The sequence below is a fragment of the Pan paniscus genome, chromosome 1, assembly GCF_029289425.2.
Source record: "Pan paniscus chromosome 1, NHGRI_mPanPan1-v2.0_pri, whole genome shotgun sequence".
Classification (NCBI taxonomy): domain Eukaryota; kingdom Metazoa; phylum Chordata; class Mammalia; order Primates; family Hominidae; genus Pan; species Pan paniscus.
In genome coordinates, this window is record NC_073249.2 from 99,020,146 (window position 1) to 99,036,493 (window position 16,348).

At 42.6% G+C, this 16,348-nt stretch overlaps 2 protein-coding genes across 14 annotated transcripts in view; both read left to right on the top strand.

Annotated features, from left to right (window-relative positions):
* The window catches only part of ARNT (aryl hydrocarbon receptor nuclear translocator), a 66,205-nt gene extending 63,629 nt beyond the window's left edge, over positions 1-2,576 (top strand). For 12 of the 13 annotated variants that reach the window (XM_003817287.5, XM_003817288.6, XM_055101639.2 and 9 more), the window contains one exon: positions 169-2,576. In XM_003817287.5, coding sequence (XP_003817335.3) covers positions 169-258 — 90 coding nt within the window. In that variant the 3' untranslated portion in view covers positions 259-2,576. The remainder of the gene's footprint in view (positions 1-168) is intronic. The other variant, XM_063605521.1, reaches the window with a different exon arrangement.
* On the top strand, positions 2,009-16,037 carry CTSK (cathepsin K). The gene is made up of 8 exons (XM_008970462.5): positions 2,009-4,060; positions 5,450-5,570; positions 6,032-6,154; positions 6,240-6,395; positions 8,006-8,224; positions 12,546-12,711; positions 12,982-13,087; positions 15,368-16,037. Exons 2-8 carry the CDS (start codon positions 5,451-5,453, stop codon positions 15,465-15,467), a joined length of 990 nt encoding a protein of 329 aa, XP_008968710.1. The 5' UTR covers positions 2,009-4,060; position 5,450; the 3' UTR covers positions 15,468-16,037.
* The last annotated feature ends 311 nt before the right edge of the window (positions 16,038-16,348 follow it).

Consider the following 16,348-nt stretch of genomic DNA (forward strand, 5'->3'; position numbering starts at 1 on the left):
GGCTGCGATCTAAAGGAGTCAAAGTTGTTGGAAGTAAGGAAGGCTAAGAGCTCAGCACAGCAAAGACTCGGGGTCAGGGATGGTAGTGCAGGGGAATGGTGGAGTAGAACTTGGTAAGTGTAAGAGATCAAGGTATGTGACCCAAACTTAATCTTTTTCTTTTATCAGGAGATGCTGTCCATGCTGGGAGATCAGAGCAACAGCTACAACAATGAAGAATTCCCTGATCTAACTATGTTTCCCCCCTTTTCAGAATAGAACTATTGGGGTGAGGATAAGGGGTGGGGGAGAAAAAATCACTGTTTGTTTTTAAAAAGCAAATCTTTCTGTAAACAGAATAAAAGTTCCTCTCCCTTCCCTTCCCTCACCCCTGACATGTACCCCCTTTCCCTTCTGGCTGTTCCCCTGCTCTGTTGCCTCTCTAAGGTAACATTTATAGAAGAAATGGAATGAATCTCCAAGGCTTTTAGGACTGTCTGAAAATTTGAGGCTGGGTGAAGTTAAAACACCTTTCCTTATGTCTCCTGACCTGAAATTGTATAGTGTTGATTTGTGCTGAGATCAAGAGGCAGGTTAGAAGAACCTGACATCCACTGTTTGCCTTGGATAGTATGGCTTGTTTTTGGAAAGAAATTCTGAAGAGAGTGGAGGAGAGGAGAAATGTCCTCATATTTGAGAACCATGAAACATTGTAGGTATATATGGGGCTTTAGCAAGTTTGAGCATAGGCTCTTTTTGCTGCCTGTGAGCAGTCCCTCTGGAAAGAAACATGTGAGTAAGTGAGAGAGAGTGTGTGTGTGTGTGTACGTGTATGTGTGTGTGTGTGTGTGCGCACACATGCTTCTGTATTTCACCCTTTCTCCCTATTAGGGAGTTATGCAAAATTTGTCCCCGATTTTACCTTTGTCTTTCTGTGTACTTTTCAAAGAGTCCTAAGGAGTTAAATCTTCCAGGTATTTTCCACTTAGTATTGCAGCCAAAGAATATTTAAATAAACGTCTTTGCTGCGCTTGCATCCATGCCCAGCCAATATACAACTGTAAAGCAAATATAGAAAGTCGGCTGTTGATACGATTGTCTGTTATTGAACACATTCAGTGATAAAGCTGGGTTACTCCTGCTTTTGGTGCTCTCACCTTATCTGGAAGATCTGCAAACATTACCTAAATAGGCTGGCAAGATAAACACTTTCTGGAACCCGAGACTTGGCCATAAAGATAATGCTGCATTTTTCTGTCAGAATCACATATGATGTGTGTTCTGTAGAGGTTATTTCTGCATGGAAACTCAACTTCTTGGATTAGCCGTCCCAGTGAAAATCCTCATTGTTGGAGTGTAAACCAAATACGAAGCCCTCTTGCAAAGTAGCCTCTTTCATCCCATACTCAAAATACCCAGTTTAGCAAGCAACTGAGATTTAAGTCTCTCTGGCCCTAAGAGGTTTTTCCTCTTTGCTCCCTCCAATCTTGAGATTGGGTTTTGCTTTAGAGTGCAAGTATCATAATTCCGTATGATAGATGGGGCCTGGACACCCATCTCAACAGGGTCACTTGGTAATTAACAATAGCCATATAAATGCGGATACAGGTTACTACCCTCACCCTTTACCTTCCTCAGGTAACAGTCGTAGATACCAGCTTTTTTTTTTTTTTTTTTAAATTGGCTTTGGCCAGTAGCTAAAGTGCAAGACTGAATTAATGAGAAGATATATTAAATGTAGTCATAGGGGACTGAGGAGCAAGGATGGCCTTGAAGAGGCCAAAGGAATGTCCATTTGCTGAGTTTCCCTTCCTTATGTCTCCAGTCTGGTGCCAGGTAGTGGAGTAAAAAAGGAGACAGTTTATTTTTTTATTCTATGTGCACACTTACAGTATACATATATATTTATATCACAATTTACGAAACCAAAAAGTTGAGTTTCCAATGGAACCCTTGTTTTTTAATAATCGACTTTTTAAATGTGATCAGGACTATAATATTGTACAGTTATTATAGGGCTTTTGGGGAAGGGGAGGATAGCGAGAAGATGCTCTGGGGGTTTTGTTTTTGCTTTTCCTTCAGGGTTTTATTTTTGATTGTTTTGTTTTCTTGTTGGCCATTTCTGTATTGCTGGCATCTGTGCTAAGCTTTACAGTGGCAAAAATAATGACATGTAGCAAAGATTTTCAAACAAAATATTTTTTCCTTTTGTAAAATTTCTTGTGTTGTGTGATCTTGATTGCGGCTTTATCATTCCTTTCCAGTTCATAAACAACAGGCACCCACAACTAGAGGAATCTATAGTTTAAGCTCCAGACATACAAACATAAGGCACATTGTGTCTTTAATTTCAGGAATCAGAAATCATAGGGTTCTGATCACATTGCACGCCTCCCCCCTCACTTGTCCTCCTGATCCTGACACATTCTGAGTAACATCAGCAGGAATGCTCTGACCATGAGGTGGGGGTTTTGGGGTGGGCGTTGCCTGGGTTCTTGGGAGAGAGGGGAAGAGTTGGGACTTGAAAACCACTAGGGCACATCTGGATGCCTTCCCCCAGTATGTCCTTTTCTGGATTAAAATGAGTGAAATTTAAACTGTTCAAGTCTGGACCTGGTTTCCCTCTAGGAGACTATGTTGGTTCATTAGCAACTTTTTTGTGTGTGTGTGTGTGTGTGTGTGTGTGAGAGATGGAGTCTCGCTCTGTTACCCAGGCTGGAGTGCAGTGGCATGATCTTGGCTCACTGCAACCTCTGCCCCTTGGGTTCAAGCAATTCTCCTGCCTCAGCTTCCCAAGTAGCTGGCACCACAGGTGTGTGCCACCATGCCCAGCTAATTTTTGTGGGTTTTTTTTTAGTAGAGATGGGGTTTCACTATATGTTGGCCAGGCTAGTCTCGAACTCCTGACCTTAGGTGATCCACGTGCTTTGGCCTCCCAAAGGCCTGGGATTACAGGCGTGAACCACCGCGCCTAGCCTGTTAGCAGCTCTTAAAATCCAGAGGCATAAGCCTGTATTTTTGAGGGTTTATGCATGGAATCCAGCTAGAAACTGAGTCTATTACAGATCCCATTTATTATCCTTTCTATTCCAAGAAGCCTTTTTTTCTCCTTCCCCACATCTGTTTATGGAAGAAAATGAAGTTTGGGGTGTGGTTTGAGGACTCAGCTAGATTCTTATGATCTGTCACATGCTTGGATGTTGGGGAAGCATTTGGAGAAGCTCATGTGACTTGTCCTAGATTGGGGATTTTAATTGAGACAGATGATGTTTATCGGGCATCCCACCACCTGAGAGTTTTAGCAACAGAGTCACATGTGAGTCCATCAGAACTTACGGCATTGATTCAAGTGCTGTCATAAATAACCAGGACTGCTGTTTTTGGTTACTTTTAAAGACAGTTTCATCTGGACTTCCTGGGCATATCCTCCTTCAGCAAAACCACATTAGGCTGGGAAAACTATTCTGCCTGGAAGTAATGACAACTTGCAACCAACAAGCTTATAAAAATACAAAGAATTCTGGAGCCTATGGCTTCCATTACATTACTCTTTTATAGCCTTTTATGTTCATTACTGCATCCCAGAGGTGAGAGTCAGACACAAATTTGAAAATAGGTTTCAATGTTGGAGAGGTAAATCCTAACAGGAAAGGGGTAGGAAAAGATATAATCCCCCAATATTAAAATAAAGATATTGAAGAAGAAGGATGGGAGAGACTAGGGCTGTGTCCTTCCTTTTACTCACCAAAAGAGAAAGTAAGCTCCTATTTGAGTCAATAGATATTGAGGTCTTGTTATTTGCCACCAAAGACAGTCTTGTGAGACTAAATACCTAGTAATTCCCTACCCTGGCACACATGCTGCATACACACAGAAACACTGCAAATCCACTGCCTCCTTCCCTCCTCCCTACCCTTCCTTCTCTCAGCATTTCTATCCCCGCCTCCTCCTCTTACCCAAATTTTCCAGCCGACCACTGGAGCTGACTTCCGCAATCCCGATGGAATAAATCTAGCACCCCTGATGGTGTGCCCACACTTTGCTGCCGAAACGAAGCCGGACAACAGATTTCCATCAGCAGGTAACGTTTGCAACTTCCTAGATCTTTTAGCTTTTCATTCCTGTCAATTCTCTGAGTATTAGGGATGTAGTGACTTGAGGATCACAATAAACTTTTAGCCTCTGCAGATGAAAACAGAGATGCACTTCTTAGGTCATTCCCTGGCTAAATAAAATCTGCCTGGAAATCTGTAGAATTCCTTGTATGATTTATATATATACATACATGATTGTTAGTAAAAGCAAAGTATATAGGGAATCATTTCCCCATCCTTCAAGAGTGGCCTTTCTGCAGTGTTTTCTACTTTGGCCAACAAGGATCAAAACGGTTAACTCCTTAGTGAGGAGGAGGAGAGTGGTATGGGGAGGTAGTAGCTCAGTGCTTCCTATTCACTGAGACATCTCAAAGCCCTCAACACTCTAGTTTTTAAATGTCCTACTGGACATTTTGCCAGTTTGCAAAATTACATGTAAATGGACTGTAAGCAATTGTGTAAGCCATATGTCATGCTGCAGGCTGCAAATTGTTCTTAAAATGGAGGATTTGTAATTAAGAAAGCCAATGCAAGAAATGAGTGAAGCTAACTAGAGTAAACTTATGAAAAGCTGTGAATTTCATCATCATAGAACATTGCTTTTCAGTCTGAACATTCTTCTAACAAACCTTGGATCTGAGGCTTCTTGTCCTTTGCGGCAGCCACAGTGGGTTTTTGTTGTTAGGGGAAAAATAAAAAACCTTGCCCGCAGCATCTGGTTAAGATTAGGGCAGTTTCCTGCCTAAGGAGGGAAGGGAGAGAAAAAGGAAGAAGAAATGCATAAGGAGAATGAGGAGATATATACAATGTCTCAGAAAACAGGAAACATTGTCCTATTTTCCCTTGTCCTCTTCTGACAAGATCTGGGAAAGTACCAGAATTTAGGCAAGAAAGAGAAGAATGCCTCGAAGAAATGATCAGGAAGCAAAACTTAGACGGAAATCTCTCCTTTGTGTATTCTGAACCCCACTACCACCTTGCTATTTGTCTGTCTCCAAGCCTGCTAGGGACCCTGGAGGAAATAGGCACTGAGCCCATTATGATTGTCCAGTTTCTATCCCATTTCTGGTTGTGTACGTGTGTGTGTGTGTGTGTGTGTGTGAGAGAGAGAGAGAGAGACAGAGAGAGAAACATAGAGAGTGTGTGTTGGCTAAATCTCCCGAGAGAGAGAGAGAGAGAGAGAGAAATGGCTAAATCCCCCTAGATCAAAGTCCTTGGAACCAGATGTACCAGCATCCTATCTAAACACAGGCCCTTCCTGACTATCATTGTTTTATCACCCTTTTTCCATCTACCTTTCTCTTCCTCATAAAGCCTAGTTTTCCTCTGTTTCCCTGCCAAATGGAAGAGTTTTCCCTAATTACATTCTTCTGCAGGATGTGGGGGCTCAAGGTTCTGCTGCTACCTGTGGTGAGCTTTGCTCTGTACCCTGAGGAGATACTGGACACCCACTGGGAGCTATGGAAGAAGACCCACAGGAAGCAATATAACAACAAGGTGCCTGGGGTCCTGGAGCGGGCATGGCAGGAAGGCTGAGACCTGAGCTCTCTCATCTTAGCTTCCAGACTCCCTTCTTCAATCCAAATGCTTTATTCCAAGCAAATCAGTCCCTCTTCCCTAACTCATGTTAACATACGGTTTTCATTCCTATGCTTCAAATCATCCTCTGTCAGATTGTATCCTTCCTTTGCTTTATAAGTGTGTTACATTTCTCTTTTGGGAAGAGTTCTAAGATTAATGCTGTTAATCTATAAGCAATTTTTCTGTCTCTCCAGAGCTTTGTGTTGTATTTGTTTACATATTATCTCTTCTTGCAGGCTCTTAATTCCATGGTTAGTTCCCCAACTAAACTGTAAACTTTTATGATTGTGAGTTTCCTTTATTCTCCTAAAACCCTTCACAATATTACATATGTAACTGTAGACAGTCTATACAAGTACTGACTATGCTTTGTTTAGGTGGATGAAATCTCTCGGCGTTTAATTTGGGAAAAAAACCTGAAGTATATTTCCATCCATAACCTTGAGGCTTCTCTTGGTGTCCATACATATGAACTGGCTATGAACCACCTGGGGGACATGGTAAGTATAGCTTCAGCTCCTGTCCCACCTGCACCATTTGCCTTAGTTCCCTGCTGATGCCTGGCCTCTTTCTTCTTTGTCTTAGACCAGTGAAGAGGTGGTTCAGAAGATGACTGGACTCAAAGTACCCCTGTCTCATTCCCGCAGTAATGACACCCTTTATATCCCAGACTGGGAAGGTAGAGCCCCAGACTCTGTCGACTATCGAAAGAAAGGATATGTTACTCCTGTCAAAAATCAGGTACTCTCCTTTCTTCTGGGTGTGCATATGTAATCTGGCATGACCTTTTCCTTTTTCTGCTGCTTTGTTCTTGAGGTGAAAGGGCACCAGGAAGAGAGGGCAAGGAATTAAGGTACATCTCCCCATTCCCATTCTGTTATTTAACCTCATTTGTTTCTGTACATTTGGGTTGTTTCTGGTTTTTCTTTTTCTTTTCCTTTTTTTTTTTTTTTTTTTTTTTTTTTTTTGAGATAGAGTCTCACTCTGTCGCCCAGGATGGAGTGCAGTGGTGCAATCTTGGCTCACTGCAACCTACACCTCCCGGGTTCAAGCGATTCTCCTGCCTCAGCCTCCTGAGTTGCGCCACTACGCCTGGCTAATTTTTCTATTTTTATAGAGATGCGTTTTCACCATGTTGGCCAGGCTGGTCTTGAACTGACCTCAGGTGATCCACCTGCGTCAGCCTCCCAAAGTGCTGGGATTAGAGTCATGAGCCATCGCGGCCTGGTTTTTCTTTATTACAAATAGTGTTGCAATAAGCACCCTTGTGCATATGTTTTTGTGCACATGTACAAATATTTATGCAAAATAAGTCCTAAAATTGGAATTGTTAGGTCACAAATAATCCTTTCCCCCCCCAAAATTTTTTTTTTTTTTTTTTGAGACAGCGTCTCTGTCACCCAGGCTGGAGTCCAGTGGCGCAATCATGGCTCACTGCAGCCTCAACCTCTCAGGCTCAAGTGATTCTCCAACCTCAGCCTCCCTAGTAGCTGGGATTAGAGGCACATGCCACCATACCCAACTAATTTTTAAAAATTTTTTGTGGAGACAGGGTTTTGCCATGCTACCCAGGCTGGTCTCAAATTCCTGGGCTCAAGCAATCTGCCCGCTTCGGCCTGCCAAAGTGCTAGGATTACAGACATGAGCCACCATGCCCAGCCCAAAAAAGTTTTTGCAATCTTACATTCTTACTAGCATGAGAATGTCAGTTTTTTCACAACCCAAACAACACAGGATTGTATCAGCAAGATAAACAATTGATTTAATGTTCATTTAACAAACACTTTTTGACCCCCAGAACCTACCAGATGCAGTGTTAGGCAGCAGAGATTCAAGATGACTAAGACACAACCTGTGTCCTCAGGAAACCTCAATCTAAAAAAATAGAACAGGAAAGAAAGAAAAATCTACAATCTAGCTGCACAAACAATAATAGCTAATACTTTTTGAGATTTTATTGTTTGTCAGGAACTTCTTAACTCTTTACATGAGTTAAATATTTAATCCTTATAACAATATTTTATGCATAGAGAAACTGAGACACAGGCAAATTTAGTAACTTACCCGGGGTCACATAGCTACTGGGTGGCAAAGTCAGGGTTAGCACCCAGGACAAATGCCTCCCAAGCTGGTACTGTGCTCTGCTTTACTGTAGCTAATAGTAAAAATGGTAGCAAAAATCAATAGCAGTAGAACAGTGCAACAGATGTTAAGCGGAAGAGGAAGACTCACAACAATGACAACATTTGTGCTGAAATTTTTAGAACACATGGAATCTCTTCAGGCAGGTAGAGAGAAGATATAGAAAATGTAAACAGCAAAGATTGATAGTTTCTGTGTATGCCTTTCAGGGTCAGTGTGGTTCCTGTTGGGCTTTTAGCTCTGTGGGTGCCCTGGAGGGCCAACTCAAGAAGAAAACTGGCAAACTCTTAAATCTGAGTCCCCAGAACCTAGTGGATTGTGTGTCTGAGAATGATGGCTGTGGAGGGGGCTACATGACCAATGCCTTCCAATATGTGCAGAAGAACCGGGGTATTGACTCTGAAGATGCCTACCCATATGTGGGACAGGTGAGATTGCTCCACACAATTATACAGCTCTGTGGGCTCCTCCTTCCCCAGCATGATACTTTGTACTGGAAACAATTCCAGAAATACTGTTTTCTGTTATCCTATCCTGCTTTCTTGATGGAATAATTTCCCACAGAAGGCCAAGAAGATTTCCACAATCTGGGGGAATTTAGGGAGCTTAAGCTACCATAGCTCCTATTTGCATCTCTGCCATGGAGAGAAAACAGAGGCTAGGCTACCTACCCCATAGACTTCCGAGCTGGGTTCTATAACCCTCTGCTCAATTCCTCACTCCCACAACAAACCCACAAACCCACCATGCTATTTTCACAAATTGTGTGGCTTTATTTTATATGATCTCAGTGTGAGTTTTCAGAACATTTCAGCAAATTATGTAAGTTTACATGCTAACATCTATAAAATGAGAGAAAAAACAAGTTGCTTCATATAAGAGATAAGGGATTAACTCAGTTCCTCCTGCATGATCCTCTAGTCATAGGAAGGAAATCATATCTGAAAGGGAGGCAACCTGAGGGGTTTTTTATACACATAGAGCTGGGTCTGATAGATAATATAATGTAGGGCCTTCACAACAGAAACCTCTGAAACAGGGACAGCAAGTTTGAGAATAAAAATGATGGCTACTGTGTTCTAAGCCGTGTCCTTAGTGCATTTTTTCTTTTTCTTTTTTTCATTTAATCTCATAACAACTCTGTAAGGTAGACTTATCTTGAATGTATAGGTGAGGAAATGGACACTTAAGGAGATAAGACAGTATAATTCATACCACTAGTATGTAACAATGTAAGATGTATCTACCAGGGATGTTTATCTTCTGCAAACATTCCTAGGTATATCTCCCATGCACATGTGCAAGAATTTCTTACTAGGATATGATGCCTTGGAACTGAATTGTCTGGGTCTTAGGGTATGTCTGTCTTCAGCTTTACTACACAATGTCAAATTGTTTGCCAAAATATTTGGAAAAATTTATACCTGCAATATATAAGAAATCCCCTTCAATCACCTTTTTATCTATGTTTATCTGGCCATTTGCATTTCTTCTTCAGTGAATTAACTGTTTTTATCTCTTGCTCATTTGTTTTTCTTTTTATTTTTTTGAAATAGGGTCTTACTCTGTTGCCCAGGCTGGAGTGTGGTGATACAGTCATAGCTCACTGCAGCCTCCACTTCCTGGGCTCAAGCAATCCTCTCGCCTCAGCCTCCCAAATAGCTAGGATATAGGTGCATGCCATCATGCCCACCAATTTCAAAAAACCTTTGAAATTTTTTTTTGTAGAGGCTAGGCATGGTGGCTCATGCCTGTAATCCCAGCACTTTGGGAGGCTGAGGTGGGAGGATCACTTAAGCCCAGGAGTTCCAGATCAGCCTGGTACAACATAGCAAGACCTCATCTCTACAGAAAAATTTTTTAAAAGTAGCCAGGTATGATGACGTGCACCTGTAGTTCTAGCTACTCAGGAGGCTGGTTGGGAGGACAACTTGAGCCTGGGAGTTCAAGGCTGCTGTGAGCTATGATCATGTCACTGCTCTCTAGCCTGGGTGACAGAGTGAGACCCTGTCCCCAAAAACAACAACAGTTTTTTTTGGTAGAGACATTGTCTCGCTATGTTGCCAAGGCTAGTCTCAAACTCCTAGGCTCAAGCAATCCTCCCACCTCCCAAAGTGCTGGGATTATAGATGTAAGCCACCATGCCTGGCCTACCCTTTTTTTTTTTTTTTTGAAATGGAGTTTTGCTTTTGTCACCTAGGCTTGAGTGCGTGGCGCGATCTTGGCTCACTGCAACCTCCACCTCCTGGGTTCAAGCAATTCTCCTGCCTCAGCCTCCTGAGTAGCTGGGATTATAGGCACCCGCAACCACGCCCGGCTAGTTTTTGTATTTTTAGTACAGACAGGGTTTCACCATGTTGGCCAGGCTGGTCTTGAACCCCTGACCTCAGGTGGTCCGCCCGCCTTGGCCTCCCAAAGTGCTGGGATTACAGGTGTGAGCCACCATGCCCCACCTCTTACCCATTTTTAATTGGATTGTTTTTTCTCTTTCTTAGCGATTCTTAAAAGTTTAAAGAGAATATTTGGATACAATACTATGTATTTAAAAGTTGAGGTTTGTCTTTTCATTCTTTTTATGATGTCTTTCAATCTAGAAAAGTTAATTTTAATAGGCCTGGCGCGGTGGCTCACGCTTGTAATCCCAGCACTTTGGGAGGCTGAGATGGGTGGATCACAAGGTCAGGAGATCAAGACCATCCTGGCTAACATGGTGAAACCCTGTCTCTACTAAAAATACAAAAAAATTAGCCGGGCATGGTGGCAGGTGCCTGTAGTTCCAGCTACTCGGGAGGCTGAGGCAGGAGAATGGCGTGAACCCGGGAGGCGGAGCTTGCAGTGAGCCGAGATTGCACCACTACACTCCAGCCTGGGCAACTGAGCAAGACTGCGTTTCAAAAAAAAAAAAAAAAAGTTAATTTTAATATAGTAAAATTAGTAAAATGATTAATTTTCCTTTGCAATTTTTGTAATGTGTTTTATTCGTTTATGAATGGAGAAAGGTAAGAAAAAATAAAATTTAAAAAAGAAGAGATGTGGCCAGGTACGGTGGCTCACACCTATAATCCCAGTAGTTTGGGAGGCTGAGGCAGGCAGATCACTTGAGGTCAGGAGTTTGAGACCAGCTGGGATAACATGGTGAAACCCCATCTCTACTAAAAATACAAAAATTAGCCAGGTGTGATTGCACACGCTTGTAATCCCAGCAGGCTGAGGCAGGAGAATTGCTCGAACTCAGGAGGCAGAGGTTGCAGTGAGCCAAGATCATGCCATTGCACTCCAGCCTGGGTAACAGAGACTCTGTCTCAAAAAATAAAAAGATAAAAAAGAAGAGATCTGATAGGGCGGCCAGATAACATTTTAAAGGGATGGTATTATAAGTTTGTTCCAGCTATAATGCAGGTTATTCTGACTTTAAAGTATCATCACATAATATCTTTTTGAGTCAATTTCCAAGATATTCTGTTTCACTTGTAATTCTGTGTAATTTTTGGCACCAGGAGGCATCAGGGATTTGGAGCACATGGCAGAAACAAAGGTATCTTGAAAAATATCAAGGCAGTAGACCACTGTAATCTTAAAATGGCATATCAAATGCTGCTATTGCTGTTAATATTTAGATAATGTTAGATAATGTATTTTTTTAGAGGGTATCTCACTATCTTGCACAGGCTGGAGTAGAGTGGCTATTCACAGCATGATCACAGTACACTAAAGCCTCAAACTCCTGGGCACAAACAATCCTCCTGCCTCAGCCTGCTGAGTAGTAGATAATATGTTCTTGTGGATGCAACCTTAGGGTTCTGAAGGGGTAGTCTGTAGGAAAATAAATTGCTGAAAAGAATACACCACCTTAACATGGGCTATTACTCGATTCCATAATTGTGGCTTGCCAATGAAACATTGCTAATTACCTGTAAAATATAGTGTTGGAAGTCATAGGCTAAATTGCTAAGTTCTTTAATCTATTTTAGTGTCTTGTTATGTACTTTTATATTTTGTCTTTGATGAGAGCACAAGGATCACACCAGTTCCCCTGATATAGGTGCAGAGGGCCCAGGTCTTCCCTCTAGCTAAGCCTTGGCCTTGGCCTCCTACCCACACAGCAGCTGGTACCTTCCTGCCCCCTGAGGCTAATACATACTATGTGGCCAGAAGATGGATTATGCTTTTTAAAAAAATCTTATTTCAGAAATCTTTCCCTACTGTTTTCCTCCCACATTTATGTCTTAAAACACCTGTAGTTGATTTTTTTTTTTTTTTTTTTTGAGATGGAGTCTCGCTCTCGCCCAGGCTGGAGTGCAGTGGCGCGATCTTGGCTCACTGCAAGCTCTGCCTCCCAGGTTCACGCCATTCTCCTGCCTCAGCCTCCCCAGTAGCTGGGACTACAGGCGCCCGCTACCACGCCTGGCTAATTTTTTTGTATTTTTAGTAGAGACGGGGTTTCATTGTGTTAGCCAGGATGGTCTCGATCTCCTGACCTCGTGATCCGCCCTCCTCAGCCTCCCAAAGTGCTGGGATTACAGGCGTGAGCCACCGGCCCGGCCTGTAGTTGATTTTTATGTGTGGTGGAAGGCGGGAATCCTCTTTTCATATTCGTTTTTCTGAGGAAGAACAGACCCTCTCTAGAAACCCTAGACTGCTGCCTCTGTTAGTTCACTGGCATCACTCAAAATATTGGTTGAGTTTCTTACTCACTGACTCATTGCCTATTGCTTTGTCCTAGTCCTATTACAATCTTGTTTCTTCCAGGAAGAGAGTTGTATGTACAACCCAACAGGCAAGGCAGCTAAATGCAGAGGGTACAGAGAGATCCCCGAGGGGAATGAGAAAGCCCTGAAGAGGGCAGTGGCCCGAGTGGGACCTGTCTCTGTGGCCATTGATGCAAGCCTGACCTCCTTCCAGTTTTACAGCAAAGGTAAGAAGCTGCTGATCCTATACAGCACTGTCTTTTATGATACAAACTTGATGGCTTCTCGAAGGACCTTGGGTATTTTCAGTACTTAGTTTTTGTATTCACATGGAGGTGGCCAGAGAGAAATTAACAACTGCTGCAGTATGGAGCAGCATCTCTGTGGTAAACCCTCCTGACACGGATGGAATTCTTCAAACAGTCTCCTAGACTGGGAGATCCCACAGGGTGACCCTTGGATTGCATAGAGCCTCACGCTGGTAGTTTGTATTCTAGGTGTGTATTATGATGAAAGCTGCAATAGCGATAATCTGAACCATGCGGTTTTGGCAGTGGGATATGGAATCCAGAAGGGAAACAAGCACTGGATAATTAAAAACAGGTAATGATGGGAACGCTACTTTTGTTATTCAGTCACCCTTTTAACACTCAACCTCACCTCCAGCTTCCCGATATTCCTTTCTCTGTCCCAAATCAAGAAAAAATTATCTCAGAGTTCTCACTTCTATCTTCTCAGTCAGAGGCTCTTAATTCTCAGTCTGACACTTAATGGCCAGTGTGTTAGTCCATTTTGCATTGCCACAAAAGAATACCCGAGACTGGGTAATTTATAAAGAAACCAGGTTTGTTTGGCTATACAAAGCGTGGCACTAGTATCTGCTCAGCCTCTGATGAGGCCTCGGAGCTTTTACTCATGGCAGAAGGCAAAAGAGGGAGCAGGCATGTCACATAGTGAGAGAGGGAGCAAGAGAGAGAGGGAGGTGCCGACTCTTTAAAGAACCAGCTCTTGCATGAACTAATAGAGTGAGAACTCACTCATCACCAAGGCGATGGCACCAAGCCATTCATGAGGAATCCACTCTCATAACCCAAACACCTCCCACTATGCCCCACCTCCCACATTGGGGATCACATTTCAGCATGAGACTGGGAGGGGACACACATCCAAACCATATCCGCCAGACAATAGTGCTCAATTATGTGCTGGGCAGATGCTCCCTGTGTGCAAGGTGCTTAGTGACATACATAAACCAACGAGCAGATGACACCTTCAGTGAGCTCAGAGCCCAATAAGACAGACCTAACTAACCATGAGATAAAGCAGTACAAAGAACCAGCAGGAGCTTTGGAATTACGTATTTTTACTTTCTTTTGTCTCTAATGTGATCAGTTTCTTAGGTGGTTTCCATTAGCAATCTGTCTTTAACAGTAGGGGAACAGCGTAAAGGTTTAATATTCCTTTGAACAGTTTTTTTCCTTCAAAATACACTTAAGATACATGTATATAAGAACTTGCCAAAGATTGTGAAGAGAAACATTTTTTAGAAATAAGATATAAACAAAAAAAGTTAGTGTTTACTTTCCTATGTTGGGGAACAAAGAAAACTCCAGGGTACCTTGCTTCCCATTTCTCTTTAGCACCTTGTGACTTTTGGGGAGGGGCAGATTGATAACAATTATAGTTTTCCTTTCCTGGCTGATCACCATTAACCTGGCAGCAGCACTGGCTAAATCTCCTGTCCTTAGTACCCTCCAAGGAGCAGGAGCCCTAGACTCTGGGTCGCTCACAGACTCACGCGGTGGTGTTGTTCAAACCTGAAGCAACTTTTTATATCACAGTTCCAACTCAAGGTGAACCTGAGCATCTTCCCAAGTCTCCCACAGCTTCTGTCCTGTGTTGTCCCTTCTCTTGACTCCCAGGTCCAAGCACTTACCCTGTTCTTTCATGATCAGGTACCATGTGTGGAGATAGCTTCCAAGAGAGCTGGGAGGAAGAAAGGACACACCCGGGCAGGATCAGGAACACTGGGGGCCCCTGGAGAAGGGGAGAGTGGGGGAGGGTACAGGTTTTAAATAAAATGTGTTGGGTAATTAGAGAAGTTGCTGGTTGGGGAAAGAGGACTGAAAACAATTCAGGAAGATAAACAGACAATCTCTCCTCTCTCCTCTTTCTCTCTCCTCTGTCTCACGTCGTCTCTCGTCTTCTAGTCTCGCTACTCATTTCCTTAGTAATCTCATCCACTCTCATAGTTTCATCCATCTCTCCTATGGGGTTTACTCCCAAATCAAGATCACCAGCTTCAGCCTCTTTCTTATGCTCTAAACTTACATTTTCAAGATTAATATTCCCCAAATACAGCTCTGATCATATCACTCTCCCACTCAAAATCCCTCACTGGCTCCTCACGATGATGGGTCACAGAGTAAAGGTGAAGCTTTTTAACCTTGCAGTAAAGGTAATTCAACCTGATCTCAATCTGTCTTTCCAGACATCTCTCCCACTACACCCTGTTAGGCACACTGCTTTTCAGCTACATGATCCTAACAGTGCCCCACACTTTCCTGCCTCTGTTGTTCATTTCACACCCTTCCACTGGCATCCCCTTCCCACAGGTCGAAATTCTACTCAGCCTTTTGGCTCGGCTCAAATGCCACCTCTTACATCAAGCCTCTAAGATTCTCTTGATCAGAAGGAATCTTTCCCTCCTTTGATACCTACAGTATTATGCCTTCTCCCTATTTCTTGACTTTAAACTCTTTAAAGTTAAAAAACATCATATTCATTTTTGTGTACCATGAGTACCTCGCACAATACTCAGTAAATATTTTAATGAATAAATAAACTGAGAGTACTAAGTATTTTTCTTGATTGGTCTTACAGCTGGGGAGAAAACTGGGGAAACAAAGGATATATCCTCATGGCTCGAAATAAGAACAACGCCTGTGGCATTGCCAACCTGGCCAGCTTCCCCAAGATGTGACTCCAGCCAGCCAAATCCATCCTGCTCTTCCATTTCTTCCACGATGGTGCAGTGTAACGATGCACTTTGGAAGGGAGTTGGTGTGCTATTTTTGAAACAGATGTGGTGATACTGAGATTGTCTGTTCAGTTTCCCCATTTGTTTGTGCTTCAAATGATCCTTCCTACTTTGCTTCTCTCCACCCATGACCTTTTTCACTGTGGCCATCAGGACTTTCCCTGACAGCTGTGTACTCTTAGGCTAAGAGATGTGACTACAGCCTGCCCCTGACTGTGCTGTCCCAGGGCTGATGCTGTACAGGTACAGGCTGGAGATTTTCACATAGGTTAGATTCTCATTCACGGGACTAGTTAGCTTTAAGCACCCTAGAGGACTAGGGTAATCTGACTTCTCACTTCCTAAGTTCCCTTCTATATCCTCAAGGTAGAAATGTCTATGTTTTCTACTCCAATTCATAAATCTATTCATAAGTCTTTGGTACAAGTTTACATGATAAAAAGAAATGTGATTTGTCTTCCCTTCTTTGCACTTTGAAATAAAGTATTTATCTCTTGTCTACAGTTTAATAAATAGCATCTAGTACACATTCATTTTGTGTTGGATACTGTGTTAGGTGCTGGAGGAAAAAAGATGAATAGAACATCTTCTATGTACTTGATGCGCTCACAGTCTGGTTGTAGAGACTGTCACATAAACATTTCATCCCAATTCATTTATTTGTTCATTCCTTCAGCCAGTATATATTGAGTTCTTACTCTGTGCCAAGAACTGTACTACATTTCTGGGATTAAGTGGATATAAGGAGATCTCAGTGTTTAATCTGCCTGAGGGGAGACTAAATTAAGTGACATGGAAACTTGGGTCTTGAAAAACATTTTAAG

Bases quoted from the DNA above. Each gene is read 5' to 3' on its own strand.
- CTSK (XM_008970462.5), top strand. From the start codon at position 5,451: ATGTGGGGGCTCAAGGTTCTGCTGCTACCTGTGGTGAGCTTTGCTCTG. The intron at 6,155-6,239 runs GTAAGTATAGCT...TCTTTGTCTTAG, and splicing joins TGAACCACCTGGGGGACATG to ACCAGTGAAGAGGTGGTTCA. The intron at 6,396-8,005 runs GTACTCTCCTTT...TATGCCTTTCAG, and splicing joins TTACTCCTGTCAAAAATCAG to GGTCAGTGTGGTTCCTGTTG.